Raw genomic sequence first — 25,383 nt, 5'->3', positions numbered from 1 at the left:
AGTTCCATACGTCCGACAGTAACGGGACCTATATGTGTAGTGACCAAATCAGTCCAGGAATGTATAGGTAGTTTTCCAGGGCTGTAGGCAAAATCAGGGAGCTGTAGCGCAAAAACACCAGAATAGCAGACTGCAGCTATGTGATGTGTGGTCTCTACATAAAGATAAAATCATAAGAGAAAAAATGGCGTAGTTTGCAAGCTTCTGCGATCAACGAGCGATGAGTTATTGCAAAAGTTAGCGTTTCTAATAAAAATGTACAGGCTGGAGACCGGCCCACATGATGTCACCACAGGGGGCATGTGGCCAGATCTTCCCTTAGGTATAAGAGAATCCATGAACAGTACAGAAGCACTCATTGACAGGGGGGAATAAGAATTATAAGCAACGGGTCCTGTTCACTAACAGCATAATCCGACAGAAGAGCCCCTCCTCCAAATATATTGAATCGTCTCCGTGATCGTATAGTGTAAGTTGTCTTTTTACCCTGTTTATTTTATGTAACTGCGTATGTATTTTAATGTCTCCTTTGTAACATCCTTGTATATATTTTTCCTAAACAAAGCCTCCCTTTTGGATTAAATATAAAATTTAATAATTCTGTTTCTTTTGTTCTGTAATCGTTTTCTTCCTCGAAGCCATATACGCTACCAAAATGCAGGCGTCCGGCCAGGCCTGTATTATATTTCAAACTTGGCCAGTGGTGGCAGAGAATAATAATAATTGGGCTATCGTGAAGCTGACAATGACCGTACTGAGGGCGTTAAACATGGATTCCAGGCTTTGGAATCACCAAGGTGTGGCACCATATGCTCACTGGTCGCTTGCCAATATCCATGTAGAGAGTAGTCTGGATCACGTGCTCGCGACTACAGATGAAATATGGACAGTGTGACGGCACGGTGAGATATTGCGTGATCTCCCCGGTGTCGTCTCGTCTGTGTGTTGGAATTCCTGACAAATTGGTGGCAAGCGGTGGGATATTACAGAACATCAGTGCCTGGATTGAGCAATCATTCCTGTCACTGAAAACTTGCACGGTTCTTGCGAGAATTCTGTGCAGAGTTTTAAGAAATAAGACTCAGTGTTTTAATATTTTTTTTTATCTGGGACATTACTATACGTTTAGCAGTTGCATCTCCTCCCTTCTCTTGTTTTTCTGTCGTATCTTTTATTTGGTAATAATGGCTACACGTGGAGAGCCATGGGATAACCAGCAGTCAGAGGACACTATCACTGCCCTCTGTGAGCTGAGGCAGATTGACCCAATGGTCAAAACCAAGGCCCAAATGATTGCTGAACTGCTGCAAGGTGATGCAGAGCCTGTCCTACAGCAGAGTGCTGATGATGGGGCAGCCAGCCAAGGCCTGAATGGCGCTGCTGCAGGGGTCCCACCTGTGATTGCCAGCCATACCCGCAGACAGGGTAGTGTGGAACCCCACCTGCAGATGGCCTTGGAACAGCTTGCCGCAGATGATCATGACGGATGACTGCAGCTGATCCTGAAGTTCCAGGAGCAAGCAGAGCACCAGGCGCAAGCTGACCGAGAGGCTGCTGAGTGCCATGCACAAGCTGACCAAAAGGCTGCTGAGCGCCAGGCCCGAGCTGACCGGGAGGAGCGCCAGGCACAAGATGACAGACAACACCAGCTGGAGCTAGCCCGGATTCGAAAGGAGTCATCCTCCATACAGACCAGTGAGTCCAACAGTGCCAACTGCTTTAAACCCCATCCTGAGCATTTCCCTGTGATGGAAAAGGATGAGGACTTGGACACATTTCTGCGAGGTTTCGAAAAGGCATGCAGCCAGTATCAGCTGCCCACTGACCAGTGGGCAAGGTACTTAACTCCAGGGCTCAGAGGAAAAGCCCTGGAGGTGTTTGCTTCTCTCCCTCAAGAACAAGATGGAGACTATGAGGCCGTCAAGCAGGCCCTGATAAGAAAGTACCAGCTGACTCCGGAGGTTTACTGGAAAAGGTTCAGAGCCCTCCAACGTTGACCCCATGATAGCTACAGTGATTTGGTGGATGGGCTCAGAACCAACTTGAACAGTGGGTCCAAGGATTGTACATTACCACCTTCGAGGACCTGAAGGATCTGATGGTGAAGGACCAGTTTCTTTATCTTTGTCCTGTGGAGGTGAGACAGGTTGTGCTTGACCGGGAGCCAAATTAAGCAGCCAAAGCAGCCCAGATCACAGATGCCTATGAGGCCAACCACACAGCAGAGGTGCAGAAGTCAGCCACTGCCAGCTGTAAAGGGGGTAAGCCTACAACCACCCCCAGTGTCCCAGCCAGCCGGCCCTCAGCGGGTTCTGCCCCTTCTTCCAGCACCTGGACTGCATTTGACTCCCGTAAGTGCTAAACTTGTGACCAAACGGGTCACCTTACCTTGTCTGCCCGGAGAGGCAGAAGATGAACCCCACACCTGAGGCCCCAGGGTCTACTGCAGCCATTCTTTTTGTGAGTGGGGCGGTTGGCCGGGCCTGGGAGAACTTACAACCCATTACAGTGGGAAACAAACTCACTGTCAGCCTTAAAGACACTGGCGCAGAATGCACCCTGATCTGCCCTGAGTTTGTGTTACCAGAGGAACTCATTCCTGGGAAGACCCTGACTGTCACCGGGTTTGGGGGTGTTCACCGTCCCATACCGATGACACGAATTTTCCTGGACTGCGGTGCAGGGAGGGGGTTAAGGGAAGTGGGGGTGTCGGAAAATCTCCCCACTAATGTGCTATTGGGAACTGATCTGGGACGCTTGGTTGCCCGATACATCCCTGACAACCCTCCCAGATCTGATATGTCATTTAATGCCGCTGTCAAAAATGTTAAGGTGATGTCTAATAAAAGTGTGTGTTGTGGTAAAGGGGAACTCAGCCACCTCACCCTGCGGGGTGATGCTGCTGAGGATCCCCTAAAGCGAGCCAGTATAAGTGCTAGGGGCTAGGGGAGCAGGCACGGACACCAGGAAGCAGGTGGTCTCGTGCAGGTGACCAGTGTAACGCCAGATGGTAACATGGTCGGTAGTAGCTGCCCCTAGGCTAGCACGGCTCCTGAGGTGATGTAGAAGGATGGGGAGAAACACAGGGATCATAGGAAAAGTGGTCCCGTGCCGACGACCAGTGTCACAACTGACTGTGACATGGCCGGTCACAGCTCCCCTCTTGGGAGCACAGCTCCTAAGGTAAAAATGATGACAGGTAAAAAGGTAGGCCACATAACCAGGCAAGGTAACAGGAAAGTGTATCCCCCTGTCTGTCAGGAGTATAGGAGGAAGGTACCCATAGCCTGTCAGACGTGCGGAGAAAATGTATCCCAAATCGGTCAGGGTGACCGGAAAGCTGGACCCTCAGGTTGGTGGGCAAGTGAATCTGCAGCTTGTCGGATCCGCAGGAAGGGTGGGCCAGGAGAGTGGCTTAAAGGGGCGATCTTTAAATCACCCCTTACGCCACCTCAAAGAGGGGGAGATGTCAGGAAAATATTAATGTCAGGGACATATTAACAGAATATTAGCCCCTTCTGCCATGCCCTCTCCTGTAGTGTTTGTCCAGAGATAACAATTATATAGTGTCTTACTGCAAATTATCACCACCCCATTCTGCTCAGCGCAAAAGCCCCAATTAGCATACACCTGAGAAATAGCTTATGCAAACAAGGCCTGCCAAGGAGTGTCATAACTTTGTTAGGAAGCAAGCATCTTGTCTCTGAAAAGACACAGGAGGTAATAAAACGCTGGCTGCACTAATATGTGTATAACCGTGAGGCTGCTTCCCGAGCCGCAAAGGGAAATTTGCAGACGAACTGAGTCTGATATGAACTATGAAATATTATGAGTTCCATACGTCCGACAGTAACGGGACCCATATGTGTAGTGACCAAATCAGCCCAGGAATGTATAGGTAGTTTTCCAGGGCTGTAGGCAAAATCAGGGAGCTGTAGCGCAAAAACACCAGAATGGCAGACTGCAGCTATGTGATGTGTGGTCTCTAAATAAAGATAAAATCATAAGGGAAAAAATGGTGTAGTTTGCACGCTTCTGCGATCAACGAGTAATGAGTTATTGCAAAAGTTAGCGTTTTTAATAAAAATATACAGGATGGAGACCGGTCCACATGATGTCACCACAGGGGGCGTGTGGCCAGATCTCCCCTTAGGGGAGTACAGAAGCACTCATTGACAGGGGGAATAAGAATTATAAGCAACGGGTCCTGTTCAATAACAGCATAATCCAACTGGAGAGCCCCTCCCACACCTACATTGAATCGTTTCCGTGATCGTATAGTGTAAGTTGTCTTCTTTTTACCCTGTTTATTTTATGTAACTGCTTATGTATTTTAATGTCTCCTTTGTAACATCCTTGTATATATTTTTCCTAAACACTGCCTCCCATAGTAGTCTGGATCTCGTGCTCGCGACTACAGACGAAATATGGACAGCGTGACGGCACGATGAGATATTGTGTGATCTCCCCGGTGTCGTCTCGCCTGTGTGTTGGAATTTCTGACACTTTATATAAATTCCACATTTTATGGATGGTTAATTGGGATCTTCAGAGTATGATCGTGCACTCATCTGCATGAATAGTGTAGATGAATACAAAAATCCTGAGCTTTGCTACAACCTGGCAGGAGCAAGCAAGCCAGGGGGCACTCACCTATACACTGGGCATCATTAATCCACTGGTCCTTATTCTGCTCAGTGACATCTAATCCTCTCATACAATGGACGGCGCTGCATTATCCGCTCTACGTCTGGAACAGTCGATTGTCGTCCACGATCACGTATTACATCTATATATAGGATATATACAGCGGGCACTCACCTATACACTGCGGATTATTATCCCACTTGTCCTTCTTCTGTCCGGTCACACATGTAATCCTCTCATACAATGGTCGGTATCCAGCTTTACATTGCACGGATACAGATTCCCACAGATTATAATAAGGTTTCTCTCCAGATATCGTGAACATGTTGGTATTTTTCGGCTTCTTACACTGAGCTGTGGGATAAAAGTGATAAGTATTAGTATAATTACACAGATCTGACCCCACAACATGCAGATAAGATCCAGACCCCAGTATTCATCTGTCCGGACCGTATATCCCACTTGTATCACATGTATAGTTGGCACACTGTGCTTAACCCAATAGTGACAGAGACAATTCAGCCCTTCATATATTCCAATCATTTTATTAAAGTTTAATAAACGGTTAGAAGGGAAAGGGGTGCAGGTACGGGAAGGAAAGAAAGTTGATCTTTATTGGGTAAACTTAGGGAAAATGAAAGAAGGGAAAAGAGGAAGGAACGGAGAATAATTGCAATATTGTAATAATATTAACAGTGGATAAAATATTAAATTAGAAATATACTTATAGGGTTTAACATTTTTGTGAACATAAATTTAAAGTGAAATCACAAAACTTTACAGAGGAGAATATGAAAGTATTACGAAACAAATATACTGTAATATTAGACATAAAATATTAAGAATCAAACTTAATATTAGTCAGTAACAATTTCATAAAGTTATCAAACTCTTAAACAAAACTTAGCTAATTAGAGGAAAAGTTAATCGAGGGTCCCCATGTCTTCTAGTACTTTGGATAGTAATTGTTTGATATGGCGTGGCTCCTCTCGTAAGAATTATGAAGAGTTATTTTGTCTACAATATCTTCAATGGTGGCAATGGATGTTTTTTTCCAATTTGCTTATGGCATTTTTAGATACTAGAAAAACGTGAATTAATATAGGTCTCAAAGATGGATTTACCACATCCAAATCTAAAGATAGCAAAGCCATTTGGGGAAGTAAGATAATGTTCTGTCTTGTTATTTGATTGATAAGTGATGATATTTCTTTCCAAAAATGTTGACATTCCCATAGAATGGGTAATAAATCTCCCTCGAGCCCGCAATCCCTCCAACAAAGAGGAGATTGGTTTGGGAAAGTCTTTGCTAGTGTACTTGGAGTAAAATACCATCTAGAGACGGTTTTGTAAAAGGCCTTGTGTCAGGAGGCGCAGATGTTCGATGAGTTGGTGGATTTTAAGCTCGCTTGCCATCGCTCAGGAGAAAAGGTTTTCTTCAAATCTCGTTCCCAGTTTCACATAAAGGGAGTTTTTCCACAAGAGGTATCTTGGTTCATGCAATCATATATATTTTTGGTGCTCCATAACAAGTTACTGTTTGAATTGCAAAGAAGTAATCTAATGGGTTCAGTTGCTAGAGTTTTTAGTTTTAAGAGGTAACGTTTCTCCTTATGGAGAGTGACACACCAGATCTGGCACGTCAAGGTAAGGAGGCTTATTCGACGTGCAATGCCCCTCTGGGAAATTTAATAAGCAAATTGCCTCTTCAGAGAAAAAGAGGATTTGTACTCTATAGCGCCACCTATTGGAAGCAGCAAATTGAGATTCTGATTTGGCTTTTTTCCTAAGTCATATTGCATGACTCGCTAAAGGGTTGATTGTGACTTGTAGGATTTCTGCTTTCAATACTCCTCCAAACCTTGAGCTATGTTCACACGTTGCGTTTTTGATGCGTTTTTGCACTTTTGTATTGCTTTCAACAGTGACAAATGCATTCACCAGGAAATGTCATTTTAACATTTTACAACCTTATCTGGCCATGTGGTGTGTGATACATCATCAGACACATGCACACAGTGCTGAAAAGACATGGGAACAGCATGGGGAAGACCTCGGGAAGCATCTCTGACTTCCAGGTCACTGCCTAAAAGTGTGCCCATCGTAAGTGATCCTTGACGCATGCGAAGATGCCTCCCGCCATGCACTTGTCGTTGCAGACTTGCAACAATCATCGTCCACGTCCTTGTCCCACTGCAGCGTTCAGTTGTCCCTACCCCATTCCTTGGAATGCAAGCGCAAGTATGCAGCCAGCCACCCACCCACCCACAGGCTGCAATACTATACTGCCAAATTTTTGACAGCTGCTTGCACTTGAAATGTGGTCTTTTAGGCTCATGGAGGCGGAAGCTTTTCACAAACTCATGCCGGCGGCAGCCGGGTGTCCATACTCTGTTCCCAGCCGCCACTATATTTCCCGGTATCACCTCCGCATTCCACAAGCACGGGTCCCACAACATTACCCGTGCCCTCCCCAGTGCACTTACTGGGAATGACCGCCTAACCACAAACACGTGGACAGGTGAATTTTGCCAGGAACGGTACAGAGCCAGTACATAACTTTTTTTTGCTAAGAGTTGTATTTAACTCGGTGAAAGGACTGGCATAGAGGGAAACCGTATCTACCCTGTGTGTCATTTCTCCCAGGAAGTCCTGTAACTGAGCTTGTTGCAGAAGCAATGGCAGCCAGTCCAACATCAACTCGCACTTGTCGGTGGTGCTTTGACACACACATATCTTTCTTTGCGCATTTAATTTCTTGAATACAGAGTTGGACAATGGCCTGATCTGTAATGCGTTTTGAGAAATAACATGCATAAGCATGGCTGATCCACATTAAAAAAGCAGCCATAGAGTGTCCGGGAACCTTCCCCCACACTTTTCTTAGCCAGGGCTGTTTTTCGACAGGGTTGGACGGGCCCACCAGAGAACCGGAGACTCCTCCGGCGGGCTCTGGCTTCTCCCTCAGGAGAATTCATAGTGCCGAGGTGAGGCCATGATTTTGATAGAGGCCACCATCTGCTTAGTTTTCTGTTACTTGGAATGCAAGTGCAAGTATGCAGCCAGCCACCCACCCACTCACAGGCCACAACACTAAACTGCCAGATTTCTGGGCAGCTCTTTGCACTTGAAATATGTCCTATTAGGCTCGAGGAAGTGGAAGCTTTTCACAACCTCATGCCGGCGGTGGCCGGGTGTCCATACTCGGTCCTCAGCCAGCACTATATTTCCCGGTATCGCCTCCGCCTTCCACAGGCACGGGTCCCACAAGATTACCTGTGCCCTCCCCAGTGCACTTACTGGGAATGACCGCCTAACCACAAACATGTGGACAGGGACGGTATGGAGCCAGTCCACAACTTTTATTCCTAAGAGTTGTATTTAGCTCGGTGAAAGGACTGGCATAGAGGGAAACCATATCTGCGTGTCATTTCTCCCAGGAAGTCCTCTAAAGCTGCTTGCACTTGAAATGTGGTCTGAACATTACTGCTGGTACTTTTCTGTGGGAATTTGCTTGCCTCCTACCAGCCTGGAACATTTACAGCAAACTATGGTACGACGCCATGGTATTAGCACTGCCCCCAGTACCAGTAGCGAAGCCATCCCCAATTTCCTTCTCAGGAATTTTATTTGGTAGACTGAGTGGCTGCCCAAATACATTTTCTCACAAAGGAGCTGAAGATAAAGTGGCAGTAGGTGCAAGTTTCTCCAGCCTGCTAGATATTAGAGGGTGAACGGCAGCACATTGGATCAGTGGTTAGCACTGAAGCCTTGCAGCGCTGGGATCCTGGGTTCAAATCCCAGCAAGGACAACATCGGCAAGGACTTTGTATGTTCTCCCCGTGTTTGCGTGTGTTTCCTCCTCAGTAAAAATGCAGCCATAGAGTGTCCAGGAACCTTCCCACACACTTTTCTTAGCCAGGACTGCTTCTCGGCAGGGTTGGATGGTCCAACCAGAGAATCTTCTGGTGTGCCTTGGCTTGTACCTCAGGAGAATTCATGATAGCGCTAACTTTGCAGCTGCTATGGGGCTCTTGAGCGGGTGAGAAAGGTTAGCCCTCAGAATCAAATCCTCTGGTGGGCACAATGTTTTTCAATCTGAAACAGCTTCTTAGTGGGAGTAGTATTTCACCACAGCCAAATAGCTCGATGAAAGGACTGGCATAGAGGGAAACTGTATCTACCCTGACTGTCATTTCTCAGTCACCAGGTTCCGCCCATTGTCACACACGACCATGCCTGGCTGTATGTTCAGCGGTGAGAGCCACAGATCAGGCTGCTGTGTTACAGCTTTCAACAACTCTGCAGCGCTGGGCGGTTTGTCAATTAAGCATTAAGCATGTTACCTTCAGCAGAGCTTGTTGCCGCTTGGCCAAGGCAGTGCTGCAGTGCTGTCAGCTTGTGACTGATGTGGTCATTTCGGAGATGGAGGAGAAGGTGCATGAGCTGAACAATGTGATTACATTGAGGTTAAATTGGTGACGCTGTTTTTTATACTAAAGAAAGATTCTATTGTTTTGTTTTTTTTTACGTTATTTTTTTAAGACAAATGCATTCACCAGGAAATGTCATTTTAACATTTTACAACCTTATCTGGCAATGTGGTGTATGACACATCATCAGACGCATCCTGTTTTATTTATGATGGAGGGACTCTGAAAGTCATAAAGCCTATTTTTATAGGGACAACAGATGGCCCTTACTATTCTTAAAAGGCCAGCAATCGGCCCTAGCTATTGTTAGAGAGCCATCAGCTGGCTATGCTTTGTTGTTCCCATTATTAACAAGTGGGTCTCCTATACTATTATTGCGTATCCAGTGACTGCAAGGGCTGCCAAAAATTTGGACGCAACCAATACCCCTTTGAAGAGACATAGAGGAGGGTCTCAGTAAAAAAAATTATCCCATTATAAAGGAGCGGGTCTCCTATAGTGGTAATGCCCATGCTGTGATTGCAAGGGCTGTCAAAATTTGGGAAAAACCCCACTAAGAATTTAAAGACACATAGAGCAGGGCCACAGTAACAAGGTACAACATGTTCCCATTAGAAAGGAGAGGGTTGGCTATACAGTATTAGGGTATGCAGTGAGTCCAACGGCTGACCAATTTTTGGAAAAACCCCACTAAGATTTTAAAGACACATGGAGCAGGGCCACAGTAACATGTACGACATGTTCCCATTAGAAAAGAGAGAGTCTGCTATACAGTTATAGGGTATGCAGTAAGTCCAACGGCTGACCAATTTTAGGAAAAACCCCACTAAGAATTTAAAGACACATAGAGCAGGGCAACAGTAATGACAAATTCCCATTAGAAAGGAGAGTCTCCCATAGTGTTGGCCTATGCAGTGAATGCAAGGGCTGCCAAAAATTTGGAGGCACTCCAATGCCCCTTGGAAGAGACGTGGAGGAGGGCCTCATAAAAAAATGTTCCCATTAGAAAGGAGTGGGCCTCCTATACTTGTAATGCCCATGCACTAAGTGTATGGGCTGACAAGCATTTACCCCTGGGGGGGTATACATGAACATACTGTATAAAAAATTTTTTTTACGGGCATCATAAACACCCTTAAAAAAAATTATGTGGGTGTTGCATCACGGACCACGGTCACCCTGGTGATATGGTGGTGGAGGATGAGGAGAAGTAGGAGGACATTAGCAAATATCCAAAATCAGGAAGCGTATACCCATGTGTGGGTGTGAAAAGGTGCATGAATATACACCTCCCAAGTAAAGACACTGGATTGGAGTTTATGTTACGCTGCTATCATTCGGTGGTGTTGAGAAGTCTGGCCCAATCCAGCCCTTGTTCATTTTTATAAGAGTCAGCCTGTCAGCATTTTCAGTAGACAGGCGGATGCGTTTATCAGTTATAATTCCACCAGCGGCACTAAAAACCCGCTCTGATAAAACGCTGGCGGCAGGGCAGCCCAGGACCTCCAAGGCATAGAGAGCCAGGTCATTCCACGTATCCAGCTTGGATACCCAAAAATTATAAGGCACAGCGGAATCACGGAGGACGTTGGTACGGTCGGCAAGGTACTTCCTCAGGATCTTCCCAAACTTTGCACTCCTTGTGAGAGTACTCCGCGCCTCAGGGCATGTGCAATGGGAGGGTCTGAGAAAACTTTCCCAGAACTTTGACAATGTTCTCTTGCCTCTGCTGGATTGAAGTTGTGTCTCGCTCACCTGTACTCCTTGGTTGTCCAACGAACTGTGGCCTCTGCCGCCAGTGTTTTCAGATGGAAACTTTTTAATAGTTCCGCAACAAGGGCCTTCTGGTACTGCCCCATTTTTGTACACCTGTCCGCCTCAGGAATAAGAGATAGAAATTTCTCCTTGTAGCGTGGGTCTAGAAGTGTCACCAACCAGTAATGACTCACCCAAAATTTTGAGAATGCGAGGGTCATGGGAAAGGCAGCGTAACATAAACTCAGCCATACGTGCCAGACTACTAACAGGCAAGACTTCCGTGTCCTCAACAAGAGGATGACTGACCATGCTCTCCTCCTCCTCCTCTCTGTCCTCTGGCCATCCACGCTGAACAGACGGTATGACAGCTGTACTGGTAGTACCATCTATAGTGCATGAAACTAGCTCCTATCCTTCCTCCTCCTCCTCCTCTTCCTCATCGTCACCCAATCCATGTTGGGGTGAGATGAGGCTTGGCTGTGTGTAATCACCCTGTATGGTTCCTTGCTCCATCTCATCGTGCAATGCATCTTCTTTGATTGTGAGCAGAGAGCGTTTCAGAAGACAGAGAAGCGGGATGGTGACGCTTATAATGGCGTCATCGCAGCTCACCATCTTGGTGGAGTCCTCAAAGTTTTGGAGGATGGTTCAAATGTCTGACATCCATGTCCACTCCTGAGGTCTTATGTGTGGAGTCTGAACTGAATACCGACGGCCTTTTTGATGCTGGTACTCAAAAACTGCCCTCTTCTGCTCACAAATCCTTCCCAACATCTGCAGTATAGAGTTCCAACACGTGGGGACATCACACACCAGTCTGTGAGATGGAAGCTGCAAATGCTGCTGAAACACGGCAAGGGTGGCGGAAGCTGTAGTTGACTTTCTAAAATGGGCACACAGGCGGCGTACTTTAACTAGCAGATCCGGCAGCTCCAGGGTAGGATTTGAGAAACCGCTGAACCACGAGGTTAAGCACATGGGCCAGGCATGGTACGTTTGTGAGCTCGCCTCGCCTTAGAGCCGCCACCAGGTTCCGGCCATTGTCACAAATGACGATGCCTGGCTGTAGGTTCAGCGGTGTGAGCCACAGATGTGCCTGCTCTTTCAGAGCTGTCCACAACTCTTCAGCATTGTGCGGTTTTTCAGCTAAGTATATTAGCTTCAGCACAGCCTGTTGCCGCTTGGCCGAGGCAGTGCTGCAGTGCTTCCAGTTGTGACTGATGTGGTCATTTCGGAGATGGAGGCTGAAGAGGAGGAGGAGGTTGAGGAGGATGAGGTGCAGGAGCTGTAGAATGTGGGGGCCACCCTTATTGACCTAGGGCCCGCAATCCTTGGCGTCGGGAGGACGTGTTCCGTCCCAAGATCCGACTGGGTCCCGGCTTCCACTATGTTAACCCAGTGTGCCGTCAGTGAGATATACCATCCCTGCCCACAAACACTTGTCCACTTGTCCGTGGTTAGGTGGAATTTACTGGTAACTGTGTTGTTGAGAGCACGGTTATTGTTTTGGGACATGTGCTTGTGTATTGCGGGGACTGCACACCGGGAGAAATAGTGGCGGCTGGGGACCAAGTACCGAGGGATGGCCGCCGCCATCAGGTTGCGGAATGCTTCCATTTCCATGAGCCTAAAAGGCAACATTTAAAGCGCAAGCAGTCGTGAAATGTGAGAATTTAGTAGTGTGGCCTGTGGGGCGTTGGCTGCATATTTGCGCTTGCGTTCCAAGGACTGGGGTATGGACAACTGAACGCTGCGCTGGGACAAGGACATGGACATGCTTCCTGATGCACACTCTCAAGTAGCAGCAACTACAGGTGCAGGGCAGGAGGCATCTTCGAATGCACCATGGACAGGGGATTGGCTTGCATGCACAACAGCGGAAGAAGCAATGGTGCCACCCGCAGACACTGTTCCTGGACCCTGGGGTTCGGCCCACAAAGTCGGGTGCTTTGCTGCCATGTGCCTGATCATGCTGGTGGTGGTCAGGCTGGTTGTTTTGCCACCCCTGCTGATCCTGGCCTGCCAGGTGGTGCAAATGGCCTCTTTGGGGTTATCGGCAGAGTCTTTAAAAATTAACGAGACTCGGGAAGTCCTAACAGTTGTACTGGCAACTTCCTTCGTGTTGGTGTTACGGGGAACGGTTGCCTGCCTTCTGTCTGTGGCCACCACACTGCTTCTTCCTGCCTGTTGGGGTGCTCTGCCTCCCTCCCCCTGTGTGCTGCTGTCCTCGCTCTGCATGTCCTCTTGCCAGGTTGGGTCAGGTACTATATCATCCACCTCCTCGTCTTCCACTTCCGCACCCTAGTCCTCCTCCTGACTTTCTGGCAATTGTGTCTCATCATCGTCCACCTCTTGTGACACTTTCCCACCGTTGCCTGCATGTGACCGTGGCTGCTCAAATATTTGGGCATCGCTACACGCGATCTCCTCTTGCCCCGCTTCAAGTGGACCGAACGAGAGGCCCGAATCTATAAATGGAAAAGTGAACAGCTCTTCAGAGTGTCCAAGTGTGGGATCAGTTGTCTCTGGGTACTCGGCATGGTGGGAGGAGGGAGGATCAGGGTGAGGAATATGTGGTCCAGACTCACGGCTACTGAGACTTGACCGTGTGGAAGGGTGGTGAAGGTGGTGGTGGCTAAGTGACTAGAAGCATTATCCGCTATCCAACCAACAACCTTTTGACACTGCTATGGGTTCAATAGTGGTGTGCTGCGGTCCCCTAGAAATTGGGACAAGAAGGTCAGATGAGAAGATGTGGGTGTGCCTGATTCCGGGGTAGACCGTGACGAGCATGGTGGCGCCAGGTCTGATATACACCTGATGACGCTGTGCGGCCAGCCAATCACTGTAATGCCACAACCAATATGGCTGCGGCATTACAGTGTGTGGCAGACAATCCCTGCATGTTATTTGGCTCTCTAAAGAGCGCCAAACATGCAAGGAGGGGACCCGAGTTCCCGCCGAACAACCCCGGAAATACTCGGTGAGCGCCGAGCATCTCGAGCAGTGACATGGGCGAGCACCGAGCAGTAGCGAACATGCTCGCTCATCACTACTTATTACACATTTTTAGGTTTTGGAAGGGAATAAATTTGATTCCATCATGAAAATCCCTGATTATCTTTAAGCCCAAAGATTCGGGAATTTTTTGCCCAGAAATAATTTTGATAAAATAAATTGAGAGGTTTTTGATTTTATCAAAATTTGACTTTTTTTTACTTGAAACACTAGCAAGTTTTTCCCATGCATGAATAACTGCTGATATAGTAGGGTGTTGGGGAAGTGTAAGAGGGGGATTAATAATATGCTTCACAAGTAGAGAAACTGGGGCTACATTGTTATTGGAATAAGCTTCTAGATTTGTCCAAGACGGAGATGAAATTTTATTCATCCAGTTTAAACATTGCTTAATTAAGTTAGTATAATAATAATTAGGTTTGGGAATACGAGACCTCCATGTAGTTTGTTCTTAAATAACATTTTATTGGACGTCCTAGCTCTCTTTTGATTCCAGATGAATTTGTTTAGTAGTAATTGTAACTTATTGATGAATTTTTGGGGAATTAAAAGGGGAATTGCTCTGAATATATACACTGCTCAAAAAAATAAAGGGAGCACTTAAACAACAGAATATAACTCCAAGTGGATCAAACTTCTGTGAAATCAAACTTAGGAAGCAACACTGATTGACAATCAATTTCACATGTTGTTGTGCAAATGGAATAGACAATAGATGGAAATTATTGGCAATTATCAAGACAACCTCAATAAAGGAGTGGTTCTGCAGGTGGAGACCACAGACCACATCTCAGTACCAATGCTTTCTGGCTGATGTTTTGGTCACTTTTGAATGCTGGTTGTGCTTTCACACTCGTGGTAGCATGAGACGGACTCTACAACCCATAGAAGTTGCTCAGGTAGTGCAGCTCATCCAGGATGGCCCATCAATGCGAGCTGTGGCAAGAAGTTTTGCTGTGTGCCTGTCAGCATAGTGTCCAGAGGCTGGAGGCGCTACCAGGAGACAGGCCAGTACACCAGGAGACGTGGAGTGGGCCGTAGGAGGGCAACAACCCAGCAGCAGGACCACTACCTCCGCCTTTGTGCAAGGAGGAACATGAGGAGCACTGCCAGAACCCTGCAAAATGACCTCCAGCAGGCCACAAATATGCATGTGTCTGCACAAACGGTTAGAATCCGACTTCATGAGGGTGGTATGAGGGCCTGACGTCCACAGATGGGGGTTGTACTCACAGCCAGGAATGGCAAAGTCGCCACTGGCGCCCTGAGCTCTTCACAGATGAAAGCAGGTTCACACTGAGCACATGTGACAGAGTCTGGAGACGCTGTGCAGAGCGATCTGCTGCCTGCAACATCCTTCAGCATGACCGGTTTGGCAGTGGGTCAGTAATGGTGTGGGGTGGCATTTCTTTGGAGGGCCGCACAGCCCTCCATGTGCTTGCCAGAGGTAGCCTGTCTGCCATTAGGTACTGAGATGAGACCCTCAGACCCCTTGTGAGACCATATGCTGGTGCAGTTGGCCCTGGGTTCCTCCTAATGCAGGACAATGCCAGACCTCATGTGGCTGGAGTGTGTCAGCAGTTCCTGCAAGATGAAGGCATTGAAGCTATGGACTGGCCGCCCGTTCCCCAGACCTGAATCCAATTGAGCACATCTGGGACATCATGTATCGCTCCATCCACCAAAGTCACGTTGCACCACAGACTGTCCATCCAGGAGTTGGCGGATGCTTTCGTTCAGGTCTGGGAGGAGATCCCACAAGAGACCATCCACAACCTCCTCAGGAGCATGCCCAGGCATTGTAGGGAGGTCATACAGGCACGTGGAGGCCACACACAATACTCAGCCTCATCAGGAGAATGCCCAGGCGTTGTAGGGAGGTCATACAGGCACGTGGAGGCCACACACAATACTCAGCCTCATCAGGAGCATGCCCAGGCGTTGTAGAGAGGTCATACAGGCACGTGGAGGCCACACACAATACTCAGCCTCATCAGGAGCATGCCCAGGCGTTGTAGGGAGGTCATACAGGCACGTGGAGGCCACACACAATACTCAGCCTCATCAGGAGCATGCCCAGGCGTTGTAGGGAGGTCATACAGGCACGTGGAGGCCACACACAATACTCAGCCTCATCAGGAGCATGCCCAGGCGTTGTAGGGAGGTCATACAGGCACGTGGAGGCCCCACACAATACTCCGCCTCATTGTGACTTGTTTTAAGGACATTACATCACAGTTGGATCAGCCTGTAGTGGGTTTTTCCACTTTAATTTTGGGGGTGACTCCAAATCCAGGCCTCCATTGGTTAATAAATGTTATTCCCATTGATGATTTTTGTGTGATTTTGTTGTCAGCACATTCAGCTTTCTACAGAACAAAGTATTCAATGAGAATATTTCATTCATTCAGATCTAGGAGGGGGTATTTCAGTGTTCCCTTTATTTTTTTGAGCAGTGTATTATTAGACAGGGTCATTAGGTGCATCTGAGCATGCACAACTGACAGTGTTCGAGCTACTGGAGGATGGATACAGGAGCAATGGAGGGTAAAGAGAGCCAGAGGACATTCACCTATACACTCTGGATGATTTTCCTAGTCGTCCTTATTCAGCCCGGTCATACATGTAATCCTCTCATACAATCGTTGGTATCCAGTTTTACATTGCACTGATACAAATTCCCGCACATTATAATAAGGTTTCTCTGCCGATATCATGGATATGTCAGTATTTGCTGGCTTCTTACACTGAGCTGTGGGATAAATGTCATAAATAAGTATAATTACACAGATCTGACCCCACAACATGCAGATAATAACCAGACACTGATATTCATCTCTTCAGACCATATCTACCCCTTATCTATATTATGTCACCTTATGAGATTCTCCAAGTGACACAAACTGATAATAATAATAGATAGATATCCATGAAATTTATAATTCGTGCATTGCATGTGTAGCTTACTGTAACGATAATGCCAGTGTCCCCCCATGGTTCCCCTTCCCCCTCCATGCCGTGATGCCCACATACTCACTGCCGCGGCCGCACGGTCACCTCCCCACCTCTCGGCACATCTTCCTGCATGTGCGCGCACTCCCCTGCTCTCATAGGGGCAGCTTGTGTAGTTTGAAAATGCCCCCAGCCAATACCTGGGAGGCATCTTGTATAAAAGGCATACTCCCCAACAGGGAGGTATCTAGGCAATCCCTATAGTTCCCTGACTAGTACAAAAGAAAGTAGAAAACGCTTTTGCCTCAGTGTTAATAGTGAAGTAACTGTTCACAATTATCTGTTGTCACTCCAGGATGATCCGCTTACCCACGGTGAACCAAATGGAATTTTCCCTTCTAAGTGCCGGCAACATAAATAAAATATTCAATGCTGTATGCCTTTCTAAATGGAATAAAGCTTTGAAGATTTTATTTATGTTGCTGGCACTTGGAATATTTCCTTCTATTTAGTTCACTAAGAAGTACTGTTTGTGTGCAACTGTATGTTGTCAGGTCCCTCATCCTAGAATTCCATGTAGTGATCCTGAACTTGAACCCCTGGTTCTTGTGTGGTCAGGACTTATACCTGAACCCCTGTTCCTTGTGTGGCCAGGTCTTATACCTCAACCCCTCATCCTTGTGTGACCAGGGCTTATACCTCAACCCCTCATCTTTGTGTGGCCAGGGCTTATATCTGAACCCCTGGTCCTTGTGTGGCCAGGGCTTATACCTGAAACCCTGTTCCTTGTGTGGCCAGGGCTTATACCTGAACCCCTTTTCCTTGTGTGGCCAGGGCTTATACCTGAACCCCTTGTCCTTGTGTGGCCAGGGCTTATATCTGAACCCCTGGTCCTTGTGTGGCCAGGGCTTATACCTCAACCCCTTATCCTTGTGTGGCCAGGGCTTATACCTGAACCCCTTGTCCTTGCGTGGCCAGGGCTTATATCTGAACCCCTGGTCCTTGTGTGGTCAGGGCTAATGCCTGAACCCCTGGTCCTTGTGTGGCAAGGGTTCGTACCTGAACCCCTGGTCCTTGTGTGGTCAGGGCTTATATCTGAACCCCTGGTCCTTGTGTGGTCAGGGCTAATACCTGAACCCCTGGTCCTTGTGTGGCAAGGGTTCGTACCTGAACCCCTGGTCCTTGTGTGGTCAGGGCTAATACCTGAACCCCTTGTCCTTGTGTGGTCAGGGCTAATACCTGAACCCCTAGTTACTGTGTGGCAGGATCTTGTAACTGAACTCCTGGTCCTTGTGTGGCCAGGGTTTGTACCTGAACCCCTCGTCCTTGTGTGGCCAGGGCTTGTTCCTAAACTCCTGGTCCTTGTGTGGCCAGGGCCTGAATTCAAAATTGCACCTTGTGGAACCTGAACCTTGAGAAGCTGCACTGGCCGTACCTGAACCCTGAGAAACCGCACCGGTGGTATCTGAATCCTGAAACAGTTATGTCAGTACTTGAACTTGCACCTGTGACTGTCTCGCTAGTGTTCTACAGTCTGAACTGTGGGAGCCTGTTCCAGTATCCGAATCCAGCCCTGTCTGTGACTCCGTGTCAGTAGCTGCGCTGTCTGAGCACTCAGAACTCGTGTTGTGTGAACAGAGACTGAATCCTGCCTGTCAGTGACTCTGAGTCCTTATCCATGTCTGTGAACCTGACTCTTGGGGTCAACAGTTGCAGTAGTGGGAACTGCCTAGGAGTGGTACCTGGCAGCTACCTGCAGCTCAAGTCTGACTCCACCATCAGGAGCTCCAGTGAAAACCAGGTAACTACTTAGCTACGCCCCTGTAACACGGGTACTTTAGATGCAGTGACACAGAAACACAGAGCAGCCAATACAGGGTTAATACACAGGGGAAATTTATAATAACAGGGTAAATCTCCACGCAGGGAGTATCAGGGGAAAATATGGGGGAAAACAAGGGAAGTAGCAAGTAAAAGTCTTTAACTGACAGTTCACAGTTTAACTAGATATAGCAGAGTCGAACCGGTTATAAATGAAAGGTTTTACACTTAGCTGACTCTTTTCCTCCACAAGGCAGTTGCCAGCTGATTCCGGTTCTGATTTCTTCAGGCGTCCCCGCCCAAACAATGCTCCGTCTTCCGGCGGCAGCAGGCAGTATCCGGTTTTACCCGCTGAGCCCCTAGTCCATAACACGGCACCTCACGTGCATGGCTCCACAGACCCTGAGTCTCTTCTCCCTCTAATCAGCTTGACTCCTCCGGTCCACTGCACTCGGCTCTTGCTCCCAGTCCTGGAGCCAGGAGCCTAGACCCTCTCACGCTGCTCTGCTGAGCAGGACCCAGCTCCGCTTTCCCGCGCAAATGTCCTCGTCTCTTCCTCTCTCTACCCACGTCACCAGTCTCTCGGTCACCTGACCTCCCAGCTCTCACCCTGGACATGCCCACAGCTTCCCAGTCACCCGACTCCTGTGCTTTCAGTCTGTCTTCTCCTGCAACCAGAGGCACGGCCCCGGAAGTTCCGGATCCCTTGCTCTGAAAGTACTTATACCCCGGTCTTCCCCCTTACACCCCCCCTAAGAAACCCCGGCTCCGTGGCACAATGGGTCCAAAATCCACATGCGAAATCTGCAGGTGTGACACTTACTCTATATGAATTAACCTTAACAACAAATAAATGAAAAAAATGTGGGGTCCCCCACATTTTTGGTAACCAGTCAAGGTAAAGCAAACAGCTGAGAGCTGATATTATTAGGTTGGAAAGGTCGATGGTTATTGGGCCCTTCTCAGCCTAAAAATACTAGCCAGTAGCTGTCCCAGAAGTGGCGCCTCTGTTACGTTACTGGTGTAGCACTGCTGGAATCCAATGGCTGGGGGAGCATTAGTAAGAACAGCAAGCGATAATAGGAGTCCCTGGAGATCGCAAAGGAGTTGTAGGCAACAATCTGGAGATAAATGAGAACAGTCTAGGTAAAAAAGTTCAGGAGTTGGAGACTGGAGCTAGACACAATACTCAAGCAATGAGTTAGAGATCCATGTGGCTTTAAGTAGGCCCAAACAGGAAACAAGATGGATTCCACAGGTTCAGAATCTGCCATCTTAGCAAAGGGCAATTACATAACACAACAGCAGCCTCCAGTGGTAAGGAGTGTAATTGCTGCACAATTTATCAAGGTGAACAATAGCAGCCACTAGTGGTCACACTGAAGAAGGACAACAGGAGTCTTGATAGCATCATATGAGATGCTCTAATTTTGGCACTTCGCCTTAGCTCTTCCAGATGCCCTGGTGCATTGGTAATCGGGGTAGTGGGATTTGGGGTTGATGTCAGCTGTGAATTGTCAAAAAACACAGCTGACATTAAGCCCTGGTGTTAGTTCACCACTTTATTAAAAAAAAAAAAAAATATCCCACAGAGGTCCACCAAATCCATAGTATTGCAAGCGAATCCAGCGAATTTAACGTACAAAGTCTATGGAGCCTCGTTCTGACGCACCATAGCACCATAGTCTTAGCAAAGAACCACTTTTGCGTCATGCTGTGCTGCGCGAGACCCGGCGATTCTAAAGAGCGGTGACATCAGTAACATTACTGCTCATCAGAGACGCCAGGTCACGCAGAGGACAGCTTTGTACTGAGGAATCGCTTGGACTACATCGGATTTACTTTATTCTCCCCGCCAGCTTTCAGATTCAGTTACAGGGGCGGGGGCACCGCGGGTTCAGTCACCGCTCTGAGAATACAGAGCAGCGGCTGTAACCGTACTCCCGGACTTGACGGACACTGGCTCTGCATTGAGGCCGGCTGTCAGTCAGGCCCCCTTGCCGCAGTGACTGAATCCGAATGCTGGCGGGGAGAATAAAGTTCATTTTCTCCCCGCTGCATTTGGCTAGAAGCCGGTGCTGGGCAGGCTAGTAACTAGAGATGAGCGGTGTTCGACTTGAACTGTTCGCCAATCTCAAATTCGAGCTGTTTTGGGCGGTGTTCGAGTTGTTCGACGAACCCGAACGATTTGCAAAAAATTCGGCTGTTCGAGGTTATGTTCGATAACTGTTCGTGCACCAAAAGCGTGTCCTGCATGTCTGGCGCTATTTAGAGCACCAATCATGCAGGGATTGTCTGCCACTCACTGTAATGCCACAGCCATGGTGGTTGTGGCATTACAGTGATTGCCCAAATCGATGGGAACAGTGCCAACAGTGAAACATGAAAAGCCGGCAATTCAGCAGCGGCATACACCTGTACCCGACAATTTAGAACCGAAAGAATAGAGCTTCACACATAGATTAGATAGATATAAACATGTCAGCCACATATATACGAAGTACAGTGAAAGTGCTGCTTACTGTACTTGTCATTTAGCGTAAAGGATTTATCAAAAAAAATAATAGTGTTTTCATGCACCGTCTCTTTAAAAAAGCCGGCCGGCAATTCAGCAGCGGTACCCGACAATTTAGAATAGAAGGAATAGAGAATCACACATAGATTAGATAGATAGAAACATGTCAGTCACATATATATGAAGTACTGTGACAGTGTTGCTTACTGTACTTGTCATTTAGTGTAAAGGATTTATTTAAAAAAATAATAGTGTTTTCATGCACTGTCTCTTTAAAAAAGCCGGCCGGCAATTCAGCAGCGGTACCCGACAATTTATAACAGACAGAATAGAGCATCATACATAGATTAGATAGATAGAAACATGTCAGCCACATATATACGAAGTACAGTGACAGTGTTGCTTACTGTACTTATCATTTAGCGTAAAGGATTTATCAAAAAAAATAATAGTGTTTTCATGCACCGTCTCTTTAAAAAAGCCGGCCGGCAATTCAGCAGCGGTACCCGACAATTTATAACAGACAGAATAGAGCTTCACACATAGATTAGATAGATAGAAACATGTCAGTCACATATATATGAAGTACAGTGATAGTGTTGGTTACTGTACTTGTCATTTAGTATTAAAATAAAGGATTTATTATTAAAAAAATTGGCGTGGGGTTCCCCTTAATTTTAGGCTCTAGCGGAGGTTAAGCAGACGGCTGGGGCAGATGTTTGAAGCCTGGGAAGGGGGTAATACCCACGGAGCTTCCCAGGCTACTAATATCAGCCCCCAGCTGAATACATAGCCTTTACTAGCTATTAAAATGGGGGACCCCCCAAAAAAATGACGTGGGGTCCCCCCTAATTTAATAGCTAGCAAAGGCTAGGCAGACAGCTGGGGGCTGATATTAATAGCCCAGGAAGGGAGCCATGAATATTGGCCCCCTCCCAGGCTAGAAACACCAGCCGTCAGCCGCCCCAGAAATGGCGCATTCATAGGATGCGCCAATTCTGGCACTTAGCCTCGCTCTTCCACGCTGCCCTGGTGCGGTGGCAGGGGGTAATAGGGTTGGGGTTGATGTCAGCTTATAATGCCAGCTGACATCAAGCCCAGGTTAGTAATGGAGAGGCGTCTATAAGACACCCCCATTACTAACCCCATAGTCAAAGTTAAAAAAAACACAAACACCCAGAATAAAGTCCTTTAATTGAAATAAAGACACAATCCTTTATTGTTCTAAATTAAACCATACTTACCGTCACGCCCATTCCAGCTGAAGCCAACGATCTCCTGCAATAAAAGAAAAATAATAAAGCAACCTCATCCTTACCTTTCCATGGTTCCCACGACAGCTTCAGCTCTGCTACATCGAGATGACAGGCTGGACCGCAGCAGAACGCTGCCATCCAGCCTCTCATCCCGCAGACACTGAGAAGCGCAGGCTTGCTTGCGCTGCTCAGCGTCTCTCTGTGACGACATCCAGATGAGCCGAGTTCATGTCCAATGAACTCGGCTCACCTCATGCACGTCACTGACAGCGTGGGAAAATTCTCAAGCTGAAGCGGTGAGTGCAGGAGAATTCTCCCACGCTGTCAGTGACGTGCATAAGGTGAGCTCATGTCCAATGAACTCAGCTCACCTCCTGCACGTCACTGACAGCGTGGGAGAATTCTCTTGCACTCAGCGCTTCAGCGTGAGAATTCTCCCGCTGAAGCGCTGAGTGCAGGAGAATTTTCCCACGCTGTCAGTGACGTGCATAAGGTGAGCTCATGTCCAATGAACTCAGCTCACCTCCTGCACGTCACTGACAGCGTGGGAGAATTCTCCTGCACTCAGCGCTTCAGTGTGAGAATTCTCCCACGCTAAAGCGCTGAGTGCAGGAGAATTTTCCCACGCTGTCAGTGACGTGCATGAGGTGAGCCGAGTTCATTGGACATTAACTCGGCTCATCTGGATGCCCTCACAGAGAGACACTGTGGAGCGCAAGCAAGCCTGCGCTTCTCAGTGTCTGCGGGATGACAGGCTGGGTGGCAGCGTTCTGCTGCGGTCCAGCCTGTCATCTCGATGTAGCAGAGCTGAAGCTGTCATGGGAACCATGGAAAGGTAAGGATGAGGTTGGTTTATTATTTTTCTTTTATTTCAGGAGATCGTTGGCTTCAGCTGGAATGGGCGTGATGGTAAGTATGGTTTAATTTAGAACAATAAAGAATTGTGTGTTTATTTCAATTAAAGGACTTTATTCTGGGTGTTGTGTTTTTTTTAAATACTTTACTAGAAATTCATGGTGGTCATGTCTAATATTGGCGTAACCCCATGAATTTCGGGCTTAGGGCCAGCTGATAATGCCAAGCTGGCCCTAACCCCTTTATTACCCAGTGAGCCACCGCATCAGGGCCCTGGATGAGTTGGGTACAGCGCCAGAAGATGGCGCTTCTATGAACGCGCCATTTTCCGGGGTGGCTGCGGACTGCAATTTGCAGCGGGGGTGGCCCAGAAAGCTTGGGCCTCCCTGCGCTGCGGATTCCAGCCCCCAGCTGCCTAGTTGTACCTGGCTGGACACAAAAACAGGGCGAAGCCCCACGTCAATTTTCTTTAAATTATTTCATGAAATAATTAAGAAAAAAAGGGCTTCCCTATATTGTTGTGTCCGGCCAGGTACAAATAGGCAGCTGGTGGTTGGGGGCAGCCCGTTCCTGCCTGCTGTACCTGGCTGGACACAAATATAGTGCGAAGCCCCACGTCAATTTTTTTTTAATTATTTCATGAATTTCCTGAAATAATTAAAAAAAAAGTACGTGGGGCTTCGCCCTATTTTTGTGTCCAGCCAGGTACAACTAGGCAGCTGGGGGCTGGAATCTGCAGCGCAGGGAGGCCCAAGCTTTCTGGGCCCCCCCCGCTACAAATTGCAGTCCGCAGCCACCCCGGAAAATGGCGCGTTCATAGAAGCGCCATCTTCTGGCGCTGTACCCAACTCATCCAGGGCCCTGGTGCGGTGGCTCACTGGGTAATAAAGGGGTTAGGGCCAGCTTGGTATTATCAGCTGGCCCCAAGCCCAAAATTCATGGGGTCACGCCAGTATTAGACATGACCGCCATGAATTTCTAGTAAAGTATTTAAAAAAAACACAACACCCAGAATAAAGTCCTTTAATTGAAATAAAGACACAATTCTTTATTGTTCTAAATTAAACCATACTTACCATCACACCCATTCCAGCTGAAGCCAACGATCTCCTGCAATAAAAGAAAAATAATAAACCAACCTCATCCTTACCTTTCCATGGTTCCCACGACAGCTTCAGCTCTGCTACATCGAGATGACTGGCTGGACCGCAGCAGAACGCTGCCATCCAGTCTGTCATCCCGCAGACACTGAGAAGCGCAGGCATGCTTGCGCTCCTCACTGTCTCGCTGTGACGGCATCCAGATGAGCCGAGGTCATGTCCAATGAACTCGGCTCACCTCATGCACGTCACTGACAGCGTGGGAAAATTCTCACGCTGAAGTGCTGAGTGCAGGAGAATTCTCCCACGCTGTCAGTGATGTGCATGAGGTGAGCTCATGTCCAATGAACTCAGCTCACCTCCTGCACGTCACTGACAGCGTGGGAAAATTCTCCTGCAATCAGCGCTTCAGCGTGAGAATTTTCCCACGCTGTCAGTGACGTGCATGAGGTGAGCCGAGTTCATTGGACATGAACTCGGCTCATCTGGATGTCGTCACAGAGAGACGCTGAGCAGCGCAAGCAAGCCTGCGCTTCTCAGTGTCTGCGGGATGACAGGCTGGATGGCAGCGTTCTGCTGCGGTCCAGCCTGTCATCTCGATGTAGCAGAGCTGAAGCTGTCGTGGGAACCATGGAAAGGTAAGGATGAGGTTGCTTTATTATTTTTCTTTTATTGCAGGAGATCGTTGGCTTCAGCTGGAATGGGCGTGATGGTAAGTATGGTTTAATTTAGAACAATAAAGGATTGTGTCTTTATTTCAATTAAAGGACTTTATTCTGGGTGTTTGTGTTTTTTTTAACTTTGACTATGGGGTTAGTAATGGGGGTGTCTTATAGACGCCTCTCCATTACTAACCTGGGCTTGATGTCAGCTGGCATTATAAGCTGACATCAACCCCAGCCCTATTACCCCCTGCCACCGCACCAGGGCAGCGTGGAAGAGCGAGGCTAAGTGCCAGAATTGGCGCATCCTATGAATGCGCCATTTCTGGGGCGGCTGACGGCTGGTGTTTCTAGCCTGGGAGGGGG

General features: G+C 47.7%; 1 protein-coding gene across 1 annotated transcript in view; it reads right to left on the bottom strand.

Annotated features, from left to right (window-relative positions):
- Positions 1–25,383, bottom strand: part of LOC141272996 (receptor-type tyrosine-protein phosphatase T-like) — a 424,966-nt gene that overhangs the window by 200,609 nt on the left and 198,974 nt on the right. Inside the window, exon 9 of the mRNA XM_073684271.1 lies at positions 4,822–5,001. Within this exon, the coding sequence (XP_073540372.1) occupies positions 4,822–5,001 (180 nt within the window). The remainder of the gene's footprint in view (positions 1–4,821; positions 5,002–25,383) is intronic.

This window comes from Phyllobates terribilis, unplaced genomic scaffold (assembly GCF_046119375.1).
Source record: "Phyllobates terribilis strain yellow unplaced genomic scaffold, ASM4611937v1 Scaffold_1__5_contigs__length_1240528914, whole genome shotgun sequence".
NCBI lineage: Eukaryota > Metazoa > Chordata > Amphibia > Anura > Dendrobatidae > Phyllobates > Phyllobates terribilis.
Note: the sequence above shows the minus strand (reverse complement) of the source record. Positions and strands in the feature narration are given on the sequence as shown.